General features: G+C 43.3%; 1 protein-coding gene across 5 annotated transcripts in view; it reads right to left on the reverse strand.

The window, feature by feature from the left end:
- The window catches only part of schip1 (schwannomin interacting protein 1), a 162,488-nt gene that overhangs the window by 14,573 nt on the left and 130,627 nt on the right, over positions 1–17,288 (reverse strand). For 4 of the 5 annotated variants that reach the window (XM_017031982.2, XM_008309172.3, XM_008309175.3 and 1 more), the window contains one exon: positions 16,102–16,872. In XM_017031982.2, the coding sequence (XP_016887471.1) occupies positions 16,102–16,872 (771 nt within the window). Of the gene's footprint in view, positions 1–3,716; positions 4,085–16,101; positions 16,873–17,288 lie in introns of those variants that run through there. The other variant, XM_008309177.3, reaches the window with a different exon arrangement.

Below are 17,288 nucleotides of genomic sequence, written 5' to 3' on the forward strand. Positions count from 1 at the left end.
GAAGTTAACGCTATAAATCAAGTCTCCTCTCCTGATCGACTGCTTCAACAGTAACATTTTCCTGAAGAGTTTAGGGTCTATGGAATCTAAAATGAAGGGAAATGACTTTGACTTGTTGTTGTGACAACTGAATCCTGCTTGTGGTGTTTGAAATCATCATAATGTTTACTGACATTATAATCCTCTCTGGACACAGAATTATAACTGGAGTTTGACCCTGCAGACACACACCTCCATTACAGTGTCCAGTTTTTATATACACACTGTGTGTGTGTTTGCAGTAGAGCTGAATGTCTTAAAAACAACAACTAAAGTGAAACATTTGGTGTTTTTTTTGTTTAACAAACCGCTTCACATTCCATCCGTACCAGAGTGACAGGAAAGAATATCGATGACATGTACCATGTGCAGAGACGCTGCCGGTTTAATGTTCCACAGCCCCAGTCTATTATTCCCCTATTGATCAGCCCAGTCATTCTAGAACGATCTATCAGTGATTCCTACTGTACTGCTGCTCCTCATTAATGATTCATCAGACCACACCTCAGATTCTGTTACACTGACACTGGAGCTCCCCCTCACTGTGGTACACACTGCAGCACTGAGCTTAGAAGTACACGTTATAATACACGATGTACTCTAAACACACAGTACAGTGAGGATGAACCATGGTTCTGACCAGCAGGAGATGGTAAGCCAAGTTATTTTCTGTTTTTTTGGTTTATTACAAACCAAGATTTGGTATTTTTTGCATTTAGTTTTTTCCTTTATTTAAGTTATACTATAGTATCCACTATAGTAAAATTTACAAATATTTATAGATATTTTACATACTAAGAACATTACACCACAGTGAGAATACAAGTATAAATGAAGATTTCATTAAAAAAATATTCCGCCACTTCAGCTTTGGAACCACAGCCTGCAACACACAGCTTTGTCCACTTCTTACATACACTCTATGGACTGAGCTCATAAATCCCATGCACCAACAGTCATCTCCATCATTGTGTTTTTGCTGCTGCTGCTGACAGCATCGGGATCTATTAATTCACATCAGAATGAAAACATGAAGACAAATGTCTGAAGAAAGAACAAACACAGAGGAGCGATGTGTTTCTATCTCACTTCATGAAATGAAGAGCGAGGGCTTCAGGAGACCCTCCACGTTGTCCTGGTTCATTTGAAAAACTGAAGGGTCTTCAATCGATTAAGGGTATTTGGTGGAGCACGGGGTCAAGTGGCTGAATTGAATCTCCAGGTCAGCCTGTCACTTCATTGGCTAATGGCTCCTGACATTAAGTGGCAGCCTGGCCTGACTATGGCAGAGTGAAGACGTACAGTAGTAACTGACGAGGATGCTGTGAGTCTCCTCCGCTCTGCTCGTCCTTGAACTGTCCAAAAACAAAGGGCGTCTGAGCCACACCTCTGATCAGGGAGAGGAAGCCATGAGTGACTCAAACACTAGGGCTGTGTATTGGCAAGAATCTGGCCATATGATACGTAGGGCCAACAATACTACATACTGTGATACTGTAGGTACGACGATACTTGAGTTGAATTACTTGCAAATATATGCAGTCCCTGTACAATCAACTGTGGTCCAAGGTTTAAATGCAACAAAAAAAATTAAACCACTGCCATGAATATTTACATGTTATTTGTTCATAAAAATCAATATAGTGCTTAAGAATATCGATAAGATTTGTTGTCAGAAAATATTTCAATATATCAGTGTATCGATGTTTTCTAACATCCCTATAAAACACACGGCACAGGCCAAGTGTCCTGGGAGACACGGAGACAGGGAAAAACATCCAACAACAATTTTCCTCCTAATCTTCCCTCATTGTCCAATTCCTTCTCCCTTTAAACCCGGTGTTAGTTTCATCTCTTAGATTCTTCACCCACTGCCCTTTACTTCTTTTCATCTGTGTCTCACTGTGTGTGTGTGTGTGTGTGTGTGTTATGTATGAGGGGCGCTGTCTGCCTGCTGGTTGCTAGGTAACCAGTCTAATTGAGGGGCCTCTGGAGAGTTGCTGTTATCAGAGCCTGAGCCCTGTGTTCTCCTCTGTTCTTTCATTCTCTCTCTCTCTCTTATTTCATCCTTCTTCTCTCTTGGACTCTTGTATAATTGTATCCCACTTTAATTAAGATATTTCTTTGACAAAGAACTTTTTCTTTTCTCCTATCGCCATGTAAAACCCTCTCGGTCCTTGTTCTCCTTGTCCCGTCCCTGCCTTTCATCCACTGTCCCTCCGTCGTCCCCTCTCTTCTTATCAGCTTCTCTTTCCTTCTTTCAGACTCTTATCTACCACGAAACATGGCAGGAAATCCTTATCCGGCTCCACCACTGCTCCCTAGTTCTCTTTTGGTTTCCAGTCCCACCTCGGGGTAGACAAGAAGAGCAACGTAGGACACCAGGGTTTCAAACCGTCACATATGGTTTGGATTCTCTTCAAAGTCCAGCGTTGGGGCCTGTACAGTCAGTGGAACAGTTTGACAGCACTGGCACCACAGTCATCAGGTCTGTTGACACTCCTAGTTACCATGACTGCAGAGCTCTGACTCGTCAACACAGACACAAACACTATTATACTGTTTGGTCTACTTTGAAACAAAGTAGTAAAACTGTAAAACATATATCTTTCATGAGTTCTTCGTCATCAGCTGCAAATTCACAGACGTTTCACTGAAGAAATCAGAGAAAGATGACATTTATCAAGCAGCCACTGATGTAGTTTGACTGTGAAATTTAAATGTATTTTTTCTTACTTAATGTAAGTGAGATGGCCAACAAATTACTTTCTGTAATTTCAAACCAAGCACACGAGGAGAATGAAGAATTTTCTATTCCATTCTATTTCACTCCATTCTATTTCTATCTACATCACCAGGCCTTGACTAACAGTTAGAAAATAACTATTATCACTCATTTCCAGAAACATCCATCCAGTGCAGCTGCAGGAACCTCCAAATATTCTTCCAGAGATTATATTAAAAAAACCTGCCTCTTCCTTTGAACTCAGAGGAGGATTTCCTCTCTGACACCGTCAGGTTTCACACTGATAAAGAGCTGGGAAGTGAACCGGCAGCTCAGGCCACTCTGTCTCTGTGATGTTTCCTCCTCATCACTGCCGCTCCACCTTTTCATCTACAACACTCTCTGCCTCCACCAAAGGAGCTCCATCCTCCCTGCTCCTCTGCAGCTTTCCCCATTGAATTCAGCTCCTCTCGTCTGCCTTTCATCTGCCTCTCTCTCTCCACCTTCCTCCCACTCTACTGCTCCACTGCAATGCAGGCACACTCTTCCCTCCCAGAGCTGCGTTCAGAAAAGCCGACGGACCGGCTCTCTGCTAATCATCGCTCTCAATTTCATCCGATTCCTCAGCAGTGAAGGAAGTCACTGGAGTCACATGTCCCCCAGACTTGACGGCTTCATCGATGACACACCGACGTGCAGGCAGACGCTCACACTCAACTTTCATGTCTTCCTACATAACTGTAGCAGCAGAGAATCAGTGTGCATTAAGATGCCTTGTTAATAACGTAACGATAACGAGGAGGCGTTGGTGAGGAGCTAAACTGAGGTGACGTGTTCACCCACGTACTGAACTGATTAACCACAGACTGAACCACAGACATGGACCTCCAGTTCACTACAGCGTGTGTGTGTGTGTGTGTGTGTGTGTGTGTGGCGTCTGTACCAACAGTACCTGGTAAGAACAGTTCTCCTGGTGGACCATCCTTCACAGCATCCTACAGCTGAGACCACTGTGCTGAGAGAACAGGAGCAGGACTGGGACACGATTCCCAGCCCTGCGGTGGTATTCCGGCAGCAAGGAGTGGACTAAAGCGGAGGAGGAGGAAGAGGGACGGGGGTCCCACCCAGAGTTTTGAGTCAAACTACAGGACAGTTCTACCGCTCGCTCCCAAATCAGTTCTGTGTCTCTGTTCTGTGTCTTTAGTCTGCTAGTTTTAAGATCAGAGAGAGAGAGAGAGAGAGGGAGAGAGAGAGAGAGAGGGAGAGAGAGACAGCAAGAGAGGGAGAGAGAGAGCGCGACCAGGTTTGATCGAAGCTACCCCGAAGCTGGAGCAGGGAGGGGAGTGACAGACAAGGGGAGGAGGGGTGTGAGAACGAGAGTGAGAGAGAGAGGAACAGAGAGGGAGGGTGAGGAGCAGTGAAAAGAATCTTCTCTGTGTTTGGAAAGTGGGAGGAGCTGCTGGGAGAATGTGGATCCGTCCAGTGGGGAGACGGGACGGTGGGAGAAAAGGAGGGAGTGCGTGGGCTGTTTGGTCAAGGTCTGGACTATCAATCTGAGTCTCGTGGAGAGGATTGGAGAAAAGCTGGGGGGTCGGCGGGGTGCCATGACTTTCTGTGGTTAACCGTGGGCAGAGTTGGTGTTGTTTAAAAACATTATGTCTACACTGGATGAAGTGGAGCCTGGGTTGGAGTCAGATTATAATCCAGCAGGAACAGATGGCCTGTAATCCCCCACAGTCCAGTTCACTCAGATGATCTTTCAGTTCTACTTCCTGAATTATTTAGTCTCACTGACAACTTTACATTATAATAGAATACACACTTATTATATATAATAAGAAAAAAACACAGTAGTAGTCAATTATTTGTTGAACTAATGTTATTGAATTTAAAATAAGTTATAGGTTTTTGTAATGTATTGCTTCTTGGATAAAGTAAAAAGATATTTGTATTTTTTAAATAATATTTATACATTTATAGTAATATACAAATCATCATGAGTTAAAATAATAATAACAAAATAATATATATTATTATGAATAAATAAATATTATAAATATAATTAAAGCACTGTACTGTACAATAATATGACAGTACCAGGTTACATCATTTTATATATTAAATAATTAATAATTATTTATAACAATTATTTAATATTTAAGTTTTTAACATATATAAGGCTATGTTTATTACGATTTTTATAAATTGATTAAATCTTTAAAAAGAATCACTTTGATTCAAAATAAACTTTTAAATGCAATCAACTGAGGTTTAAACAGACAAAATTTAATTAAACCAAAAAATATGATTTCCTATAATTATCCAAATAATAATAATAATAATAATAAATCTGTCGTTGGTTTTATAACAACTACACTCTATTATTAGCCATTATTATTTCCTGTATTCACACTTCCATTCAAACACGTGTTGACATCCTGTGTTGACTAAACTCATACAACTGTTTTCATATTTCTGCCACTCTTATCTCCCCCCTCCTCTCAGGCCACATCTCTCCATCTATCGACCCCTGCTGGTGATGCTGCTGCTCCAGATAAGACCTCTCCTGGGTTTAATGAGCTGGAGGAGGATCGATGAGCTCCCTGTCTCTGCACCACTGTCCTCAGCCCTGCGCTCACATCACTGCCTCTGGGTCACACCTCCACATGCAGCCAAGACCCGGTCTGAGAAAAACACTGGCCGTCCTGTCACACTGACCTTGGACTTAATTACATGTGTGTGACACTGACCTGTGCTAAACAACCAGCTGTGACACGGGCACGCGTGCACTGATTATAGGTGTAAAAACCATAGAGATAAATATAATAATGATCTGTTCAACATCACCATGATCTGACTGGTGATTGGTCTCCACTGATGAAGAACATCTCAGTGGAATTTTACTGGTTAAATAAAGATGAATAAATAAAAAACATGTCATACAATTGTATCCAGCATCTGTTACTCGTTTTAACGTCATGTTAGCTCTGCAGCCCCCCCTTTGGTAGACAGGAATATTACAAAACAACTTTTTGCTTTGAACATAAGAAATAAAAGTACAAATGTTTGCAATTACCCCATTGTGGGACAATAGCTCTACAACAGCTAGGACACCCCCTCACTCATCCCCTTAAACTGGAATCACTGGGTTGGCTAAAGCATGTCTGTTGTTTGTCAGTAAATCCTACTTCTATAATGTTTCATGGTAAAGAATGTGTTTAATACCCATATTCAGTGGCTGCCCTTGTAAAGGCCATTACAATGCAAGTCAGACCATGTAGATGCTGAGTCACTGATCTGATGTCAGATCAATGCTTTGAAGATCTTTACATTTCCAGGCTCACTAAACCTCAGTCTACACCTCTCTGAATACAAATGTAGAAACCCCTTCGACACACAGAGTCTAAATTTAGCCTTCAATCCATGCTTTGACGAAAGAAGCCCCATCAACCACCTTCCTCCGCCCTGTCACCATGACAGCAGTCAGGCCTGAAAACACCTCCTGCTGACCTTCACGTGGTTGTCAAGGTTACGGACTGAGACACAGTGCAGGTGGAGACTGAAACCATTTCAGTCATTCTGTCATTTACAGAACAGTAGAAATAAAACCAAAAACAAACAGCTGTGTTTTTATGTTTCCATCGACAGTTTAGGTTCTCAACTATTTTATTTTAATCAACAAACAAACTACCAGGGGAAGTCAACAAGTTCCAAGACAGATGTAACGGTTTCAGACCCATGTCTGATGTTAATGACTAAAACCAGTTCAGACTTGTCTCCGACAGCTTTGACCAGTTTTATCATCATATCTTTGTCAGGTGTTGATCAGATTTTTATTGAACCCTCAAAAATCTGAGCCAACTTCACATTTTAACCAAACTGTTCAAAAGTCTGAAGCCTGTCCTTTTCAGAAATGTATCTCAACCAATCATGATTAATCATACTTAATTATGACCACAATCAGTCATGACTAATTGTTTTTTAATCCACAAGTACCTGGTGACTAATTGGAATAAATACATCATTTATTTGTTTCACAGCCTGACTAAGAACCTTCAAGAATCTATAAAAAAACCTGTCAGCCATTCTGACCTTCACCTTCAACTGTTACACTCTTGTTAAGAATTTTAGTTTTTTCCAAATTTGTAAACATTTCTTCAGGCTGTTTTTATACGGTTCCTCTGACTGCCAGTACCGATGGACACCGTTGGATGTATTAGTGTACCGTATGCTCATATGGACAAAAAAATATCTGGCTTGTGCTTAACCCGTGGTGTACAGGCTGTGGTATGATTACTGCATCAGTCACATAAACAGCGTGACATTTACACCACTGTGACATGAGGTCACCACAGACCAAAGCTGAAACACAGCTAACAGCCGTGGACAGAGATCGGTTTTCTATCTGACTGACGTGGGGGTGAAATCACCCAGAGAACAACAGTCTTTGTTTGAGTCTGTGGAATGAACCAAATAAAATGAAATGAGATTAAAAATGAGGTCAGGAAAATAATGAAGGATTACTCAACGGCCAAACAGAAGGCAGAGTTAGCTCAGTGTGAATTCAGCAAACAGTCAGTGTGAAACTAACCCTAACAACAAGTTCAGACCCAGTCAGAGCCCACAACACATACATGACCACATAAAGGACCTAAATCAGTGGTTCTCAAATGAAGGTTCCTGTACCCATGGGAGTACTTGAAGGTTAGATACAAGTAAACTTAATCCTTTAAACCAGTGATTCCCAACCACGGTGTCATGAGAGATCATTAGATGTGCCGTGGAAAATTATCCAATATCACATAACTGGGCTGAAAACTATTTTTGCATATACTTTTTGAAAGGCAGAACAATAAAATACTCTTCTGCTAGGTGGCAGCAGATGGCTATGAAAAATTCAATTCCTGCCAGTATATTATCATTGTCTTTAACTAAACCAGAAGATTATTATATTTCATTATATATATTTTTTGTGAGATTTCTTTTTGGTGGTTGCCATGGGGTTTTTCTGAATATATATAGTATGTGAATCAGTTTTAAGCATTGAAAATAACTCACTGGTGTGTATGGATTAAACAGAGGCTGAAATACAGCTGAGAGCTGCGTCCAACAGGAAGCAGCAGAACTACGAGCTGTGTGACAGGGTGAGTATTTTAGTATGCACTCGTACTTCAAAAAGAAGGATTTATATAACTGTATGTGGTGAGCACGGGGGGGAACTGCACAGTGGGTTGTAAATAATGAGCTGGAACACTGAACAGCTCATACAAAATACATGAGTCCCAGCCGTGTTTCTGCTGCCACCTATCTGGCCCTCGGTTGACAAACAGCTTGGCCTCGTTCTGTTTCTTTAGACTGTGTGCCATCCGTGGCTCCTTCTTCAGACGCCGTCCTTTCAGAGAAGCTACATTTGTTTTCTTTTCTCACAACTCCTCTCCATCTCACCCCTGACGCTTTTGAATCCGTTCAGATTTCCTGCCCCAGTGAAAACACTGCGGAGCGGAGCAGGTTGGCTCAGTGTGAGGGCCAGATCCTGGCAGTAATGAGCTGAGGCTGACAGGGAAGTGAGGCGGAAGGCCAGGGAGGGAGAGGGAGAGGGTGAGGGAGAGAGTGAGGGTGTGTGTGTGTGTGTGTACCTGTTCTTTGGATCAACCACGGCAGGCTGTTCTAATGAGGACTTTTTGTCTACAGTAGGAGGACAGACGAGAACACAAAGCACGGATCATTTTTATTCCTCCTGTTTTTAACTGACTCAGGATTGGTAGTCTATAATAGTCTGTTCAGAAGGATTAAATCTTTTTTTAAATTTTGTCAGGCAAAAAGTAAAAAAAAAAATACAAAAAATAAGCAGCAATTGTAAATCAGGACATTTTGACCTCGGGAATCACAAAAACACAAAGAAAATAGGTTTTCCAACTGAATTCTATTCTAGTCTTCTAAATTACTAAGGTGGATTTCACTGCCTTGAACTCAGTGGTTTTTTAACAGTGTCTATTTTAGACCATTGATTCAAACACTTTTTAAAAACACTATTATTGCTACAAAACTGTTATTTTCATAAAGAAAACAAAATTAAAATTAGTTCAGATTTTAAAAATTTTTTTCTCCATAAAACTGAAATTCAAACTATACTTCCCCCCACATTTGGAACCACTGCTTCAACTGCTCAAATCGGTTCAATTTCCAATAAAAGTGACAAAAGTTCTTTCTGAATTTCTAGTAAGAATTCTGCTGCAAATTTGATTTTTGTTCACAGAGCCTGACCTGTGACTCCAACCACAATCACGCACCAACTCTAATCTAGTGGAGTTTCCTCCACTCTGTCTGTTCTAGCACAGTTAGCATAGCTAATTCATTCACGTTGTTTATCACACAGTCACACAGCAGACAGCTTAAATCACACGGTGACAAAAATACTCTGGTTTGTTTGGGTCTCTGCATGTAATTAACCATTTAAATATATGGGACAAGGCCGTACACACACACACTCGCACACCATAATTGGTACGGCTAATGGCAGTGATAAATGTTTCAGCCCTACCCAATTTAACACACGTCAAAACACACACACACTCATGCACACACACACTGACTCAGTCTGTGTGATTCAACCCTGTATTTCTCCAGCAGAACACAGATGGAGAGAGGAGAGAAGATTAAAATCCTTGACTACACCTTCCCGCCTCGTTTTCAATCTCCGCCTGTCTTTTCTTTTATGTTACGTTTCCATCTCTCTGCTGCCCCGTGTGTGGATGTGTGACTGCTGCAGCCTTAGTGGCTGCGCTGTACGAGGACTGACACAGAGCTATAACATTAGAGGCTGTCTCCACGCTGCTACATAAATTCCCATTTCCTCCACAGCACGCTCTGACACTCACAGCCTGCACCACCCTGATGGTTAACCCAGGATGGGCGGAGGTCAGGATGGTCTCCTGCTGTACGTTGGCTGGGGGAGAACACTGGGCTGTGAGGCTTCCTGACAGCTTGAGGAAGAGGACAATTATCAGGGAACAACCAGAAGCAAGTGGAGGAGGAAAAGGAGGAGGAGGAAGAAGAAGAAGAAGAAGAAGAAGAAGAAGAAGATTTGTTCTGATGTAATGGAATGACTAACATCAGGAATGAGACTAAGTTGATGTTTGTGCATGGATTAAATAGTAACTCATGCTGAACGATGGATTTTCTCTGAACCTCTCCCAGTGCTTGGTGAATCATGTCCTGACTAATCAGATAGTGTGTGTTGAAGGGATGAAGAAAAAGTAGTTTTTGTCGTGTCACCACGGTCAACAACCATTACTCTGTCACCTTCAGTTGAGGGTTCCAACCACAGGGCCCCGGTCCACAACTGTACCGGCCATGGGTCACTTGGCACCAGGCAGCAGAATAAAACTAGACTAAAGTCATATTTTTGTTTTACTGGTTATCAGTGAATCAATGTAAACACAGTGGTTAGTGGTTTTGCCTAAAGGTAAGGAGTTGGCTGGTTCAATTTCCTGGTCTTTTTTTCAGTTCAAAAACATTTCAGGTTGATTGTGTCTAAACTGAGTGGAAATATGAGGGTGAGTGTAACTGGTTGTTTCTCCCTGTAGGGGGCCCCGCCTATAACTGCTGTGTTTGGCTCCAGCCTCCCAGGGCCATAAAAAAGTGTGAATGGTAGAAGACAAATAAAAGTCACAAAGTTATTTAGAAAACACACAAGATTGTCAAAATAAAAGTCTTTGGCCAACTAATTTAAAGGAGAGGAGACAGAAGAGCAGCCTTCAGAATAAAAGACAGTTCCATTAACAGTACCATCTACAGCCACAGCTGACAGACCCTCTGTGGAGAACATGTTCTGTTCTATGTTATGCTGAGTTGGACTTTTATGCACAATGTTTTCAATTCCTGTCATATGATCCTATCATCCTATCACTATTGTCCAACAAGAAACCAGTGTGGAAATAGATGGGTACTACTACTGAAGTATCTTTGTTACACACTAGTTTATAAAACGAGGTTGTTTTTATAGAGGTGTGATGAGGAGAGATTATCAGGCAGCAGACGGACCTGTACTTTGAAACCAGATAAGAACACGCTGTACAGAACCACTCCCTGTGGGTCCTGAACTTTTCAGCTTTTCACTGACATTTGGGAACATCTGCCAGTCAATTAAAGGTACACTGGGTAAGATTAGCACTACCTAGTGGTTCATTTAAAAGTTGTAGTTAAACAGTTCCTGGTTCCCCTGCTCTGAAGTCTTTTTACTCATCAAGCTAACACAGTACACAGCCTGAAGTTTGTCCCTACAGGTCAGGGGTGTCAAACTCATTTTCATTTGCTACCAGTCTGTAGTAACAGGTGGTACTAGCTGACCAGTCCTTGGAACAAAAAAGTTTGGGGACCGTTGGTATGGATGTAACTACTCCATAACAGACTAATACGTGTTTCTGCAATTGATTATTATTTATTCAAGCTATAAATATTGTTCATTGCTGTGTAATGAAAACACTTTTAATTTCATAGGTGAAGAAACTCTGATGCATGGACTTTACTAAATGCTTTTTAAGGTCCTGCCAGCCACACAAAACAGCTTGGCGGGCCACATTTGGCCCCCGAGCTTTGAGTTTGATCTTAATTTCTTTTTATATTATATTGTATTTTAAGGTCTTAATTTAAATATTGTGTAATTTCCCAAAAAAATAAAATAAAATACTTCACAGTCAGTTTAACACAGTGTATCTTTGTGTACAGGTACATTTTTACAGTACAGTATTCTTCTGTGGTGCAGACTGACTGACTGTTGTGCCTTTTATACCCATTTATGGAAGCCAGTTTCAGTGGAACCTCTGCTCTTCTCTGTCTTCTCCCACAGTGCAGACTGACAGGTACAGTACAGAGCAGAGCTTTAATAGATCAAATATCCTGGTCGTCTACAGACTGGCTCTCAGTTTCCATGTATGTGAAACCCAACTCTCTGAGCAGATGTACTGATTTGCATTGACTTGGTGCTGACTTTGCCTCGTGCAGGTGAGTGTGGAGAATGTACATGTGCCTGCAGCAGTCAGCTGAGGCTCGGTGGACAAATGTGTCCTCTGTGGATATGAACACACTCACACCTCAGGGCAGAGACAAGATTAGAGGCAGAGACAGAGGACAAAGACTTTGCTTATTTAAAATGGAAATCACAAACAAATGCACAAAAGGCCGGGTTATATTACTCTGACAGAGGAAAAGACAAAGTGCTAGCACACAGTAAAGTAACCCACATATGGTCAGAGCCTCCCAACATGAACCTGTACTTTGTTGAAGGGTCACGAGGAAAACTGAGACACAGACACAGCTGAGACACAGACACAGCTGACTCTACTGTCGGAATATTTCACTGTTATATCACAAACTGAGGTTCAGACTCAAGACAAAACATCCTCATTTATATTTCATTTATATTATATATAGGTGTCAGCAGGTATTGAACTCTGTGATCTTCTCTATTGTTCTGACTACATCTGCAATACTTGTAAAACTGGGGAAATTCATGATAAAAAAACAAACACTGTGTAGAGATGGGTAGAAATGATCTGGGTTTTTTACCTGGGTTAAGTGCCCGGCCTGCTGTGAGGAATCCAAGGTTGAGGTGAAATGAAAAATTCTCCACTAATAAAAAAATAATAAAATGAAAAAAAGAACATCCAGCAGCACTGGCCGACTGTCAGGACGCCACAGGTGGGAAACGATCCATCAGTTTAGAAGTGTGTGAGTAGACCTAAGTTCTCCTTCACTGTGAGTTAGTGCCGAGTGTGTATGGAGTGTGTGTGAGAGTCCTGCCGTGCAGAGCGCCAGGCGTGTTTTAGCTGGTATCAACACAGACACACATTTACAAACTCAGCGCTGTGGTTCAGCCTGAGGGGCAGAACCAGACACCGCACGCCCACCACACCTGGTTCAGACCCTGCTCCTCCCCCCTGCTCCCCGTGCATCTTTGAAGCTCTCTTCCATTAACTACCCTCATGTACATTCCCTGACCCCCACATTCCTCCTGTAACCTCCTTATTGGCTATCTCTCCCTTCTGATCTGTAAGCTTTTATTTTCTCCCCCATTCAGGAGACTGTGGTGTAACTACTTCACATTTACTCTCTGCTTCTATTTTTATCCACTACAACTGCACACGGACCGGACAATTTCTTCCCTCTCCTTCCCTCGCCCTCATTCCCTCTACGTGGCAGCGTCTGAGTGCAGGGCGAAGGCAGTGGTTAGGTTGTTAGTGGAGAGTGCTGAGCACAGTTCAACTGCTCAACTCGTACATAATCACAGAGCACACAGTCAACGGCAGGGATAAACAGAGGCTCTTTTTTCCCTCTGCTGCTCTTCAGGCCGAGTGGCTGAGTTTGGTTTTAAATCTTTGGGACCAGTTAATAATGCACTTCAGACCTCATAATAAATACAGCTTCATTCAAACTTTACTCCCACTGACGAGTAGAAACGGAGGTCCTTCAGGTGTCACATCTGTCCAAGTTTTAAAAGTTTAGGTTTTTTTTCACAAGGCACTTGAGACAATTTTCAACCTGGTGTGAAACAGGTGAGAAAACACTGCCGTGTGCTGTTTTTAGACTGCGTTATTATCTGTTCAGAAGACAATCACAGCAATAATGTTTGACATTTACATAAGTAGGAGAGACACTCAAGAGACAGGTTTAAAAATGTCACCTTAAACTCAGTATGTCCAAAACAGGGAGGGAGGAAGAGAGAGAGAGGGAGAGAGACTGTGTGTGTGTGTGTGTGTGTGTGTGTGTGTGTGTGTGTGTGTGTGTGTGTGCAGGTCTCAACAGCACTCTGCCTGCAGGTCGTTATAAATTGCTGGACTAACTCTGGGTGTGTTCAGACTCAGACTGAAGGAGACACAGCTTCCAGGCATGAATTTACTTCTTCTCCACCTTAAACACCGTGCAGCAGAGACAGGGACAGAGCTACAGACAGACTGACCACCTCACAGCCTTCTCCACCTGTAGACTGACTTTGAAGAGCAGCATTATTATTGCCTACTTCTCATGGGTGTTCAGCTAAACAGAAACCTCAGGACCGTGGGCCCCAGTCTGGCACGTGCCTCTGGAGTTCATTAGAATCAAATTACACACAGGTCAGAAAGTCCATCATCCTCATGGTGACCCCCGTTCACTTACATCCTGCAGGAAGTGGCTGAGATTACAGCAGCCTGAGACACATACAAAACAGGTGGAACAACAGGCGTTCTACAGAGGGTTCTCATCAAGTCCTGTCACGACACAGGTCTGAAACCATCAGTATGATACCTAGTCACAACAGGCTCTATGATTTACAGATTTACATGCAGAGAGATCTGTTTTTACTATATTTTACTGTATTTTGTGGATTCAACAAAATATTTGATTTAATAAAATATTTTTATTTTAAGCTCAGGATTTTTTAAAATATTTTTAGTAGACTTATAAAATCAAGAAACTTCATCCATCCATTCATTTCTAATTACATTACATTATTATACTATTACAATGGTCACTGGGTGGAGCTATAGGCTCTCACTTGAATGGCTGTCCTTCTAATAAAAGTTTAATTCACAGCAGGCCTCCTGCCTCTGGATCTTCTGCTGCTGTGACCTCCATATTTCAGAGTTAAGACATGCAGGCGTCCCCTGGGGCCCACCTCCTCGGCTGCCACTCTGCTAGTTTAATGTTCTCTTTAACAGGTGAGCAGATGGTCTGCAGTGCTATTGCTCTCTGTGACCATATGTAGAGATTGGTCTACAGGATCAGATTACACATAAAAAGCTGAGAAACTGACTGTTATCTTCTATGTTCCATATGGCAGACATTCGTCTACAGAACTCAGGCAGCTGTGGGACTGAACTAGTTAAACGAGACGGGTTGGACAGGACAGAGGACTGATGGGATTCTGAAGAACAGTCTCTCCTACAGTTGGTGTTGCTGCTTTGAACAGGAGCGTACAAAAGGAGTTGGAGGCTGTGGCAGCACCGCCATCAGGACCTCTGTGAAAACACCAGCGGAGCCAAGGAATGTGTCTGTGGTGATAAGCGTTAGTGTGACATTTCTGTATGTGTGAGAAGATAGTGGCTGCCTGTGAGACAAAGACTCTCTTTCATGAGATTTTCTTCAACTCCACTAACTTCCTCCACATCCTGGCATACAAGTGACAGAGATGAAAAGCAGACTGAAGCAGCCACGATGGGCAGTAGGAAACTGGCAGTGTCGCCAAGACGTGGGTCACGTCACCCTGAACTGCCTGCTCCTGCAGATACCATCTTTTATGTGTCTTTTCTTCACTTCTGTCCTCTCACCCCCACCTCTCCTTCTACATTCCTGGCATGCCTCAGGGAGAGAGGTGGGGAGGCGGGGTGAGGTTGTCACACACAAACAGACTCACAACACACTCACAATGGCACTGGCTACAACTATTGTTCGAGTGCACTCAGGGAAAAGGGTCTTAAAGCTTACATACCAAAGGAGAAGACGACGGTGCTGAAGTCTCTTTAGCCCCCCCCCACTCAGTGACTGCAGTCAAACTGTGGTGCTGCTGTGAAACTACGCCCTTCTGCAGCCACTGAGCAACAATAAACACAATCTCTGTCTCTGTCTATAATTTTAAGTGAGTGATGTCATGCCACTGCCTGTAAATCATAAAAGTCTGGAGTGCTGCGTGTGCAGCGTCAAAGGCCAGGGAGCGTCATCTGTGCACAATGTCAATGCAACACTGACCTCTACTGGTGGAAGCGTCACATAGCAAAAAAGTCTGGCACCGGGAGGAAGGTTAGACCGACTCAACCTTCCAAGGTCAGCAACTCAACTTCCGAATGTTCATTCCTTAACTTCACATAGTAATATTCATGCAGAGCAGAAGGTTGAGGGTTCAACACCCACCCCTGACTGAGTGGTCTAAATGAGTGGTCAACAGGACTAAAATAGAGTTACAATGGTGTCAAAGGTTAGCGAAGCATTGCCTGAGGTGAGCAGCGTGACTTTGGACTAAAATAAACATGAGTGGATCTTTGGTGAAGCTGTAGTTTTCAGTGATGAACAGAACTAGTACTAAACTACAACAAACCAGGGAAGATTTTCATGCAAATCCTTACTGCTCTGAGCCCAGATCTCCATGATGTTCAGGTTAATGGCTGGGCTGTATACAGCAGTTTAGCGCTACGTTAGCCCACTAATCCCTGGCTCTAAACCTCAGCAGCCTGACCTCATGTTTTGTCAGGATTTATGTGACGTTAAAAACTGCTGGAATAATGTGTTTGTTATGTACAGAGGTGAGAGTTGTGTCAGAGACTGCAGCAGAAAGTCCCTACGTAATAAAAGAACCGTCCACTTACTGAGGTGTAGTTGGTCTTCCCCACGTTCTGGTTCTGGTTGTGGTTGAGATTCTGATTCTCCTGCTCTCTGGTCTGCAGCCCAGCCAGGTGTCTCTCCAGCGCCGCCCAGTCCATGGTTGGCAGAGGCTCTTCCTCTACACCTTCCTCCTCCCTGTATCCTCCCATCTTTATCCCGGTCCCTCCTCCTCCTCCACCGCCACCCAAACCACTGCTGCGGCTTCCTCTACCTTGACTGGAGCTGCGGTGACTGGGCCTGGCCGTCCCCGTGCCCCCGTGTGGTGCACCTGGGGAGTGGAGATGGCTGCTCCTGGGCAGAATCAGATTACCGTTCTGTTTCAGTTCCTCTGGGATCACTGCGGCCGAGGTGGCGGTGTGTCGTCCGGGCGCTGGGATGGGCGGAATAGGCTTGACTTCCTGGAATTCTTCAGCCAGGCTGCGGCTGTTGACCGTCTTCCTGTAGCCTTTACCAAATCCCTCGACAACCTCGCTGCCTCCTTCGCCTTCCTCTTGACTAGGAGGCTGTGGAGAGGTACAGTCCTCTCCGTACTCACTCTCCCACTCCTCTATCACCTTCTTCTTATACTCTTGGTAGTCCTCGTCCTCCTCATAGTCCTCTAAAGTCACCAGGTCCAGAGAGGGGGAGGATTTGTAGTCATCCAGTGCAGCCAAGTCAAGAGAGGGGGAGCAAGGTGTGACCTTGTTGGAGTTGGACTCTGAGCCGGAGCGACTGGATGCATCACTCCCCAGGTCCATGCCATCCTCCCGGTAATCCTGCAACAACAGAGAAGAGAGAAGGAGTTAGACTGGAGTAGGTGAAGGACGAGAAGGTTCATGAAAAACAGACGGGGTTTGAACAGTTCAGCGGGCAGAAGGAAGGAAGGGGATTCAGAAAATAGGACAAAATGAACAAGAATTAAGGGAAGTGAGGGGAAATAGATTATTCCGATTAGTGGTTTGGTTTCACACTGGCAACCACAATGGACTTCCTGTCCTGCAGGCACTTCCTGTGTACACACAACTCAATAGTCTGCAGTCTTTTCTGCTTCAACTTCACTCCTCCAGCACTGCACTGTTTTTCTAGAACTGTTAATCACATTCCTCTGGAATGATAAACATACATATGGAGACCCTTGTGCAATGCTTCACACACACACACAGACACACAGCCTGTGTGAATGCTTGTGGTT

This window comes from Cynoglossus semilaevis, chromosome 4, assembly GCF_000523025.1.
Source record: "Cynoglossus semilaevis isolate Cse_v1.0 chromosome 4, Cse_v1.0, whole genome shotgun sequence".
In the NCBI taxonomy this organism is placed as follows: domain Eukaryota; kingdom Metazoa; phylum Chordata; class Actinopteri; order Pleuronectiformes; family Cynoglossidae; genus Cynoglossus; species Cynoglossus semilaevis.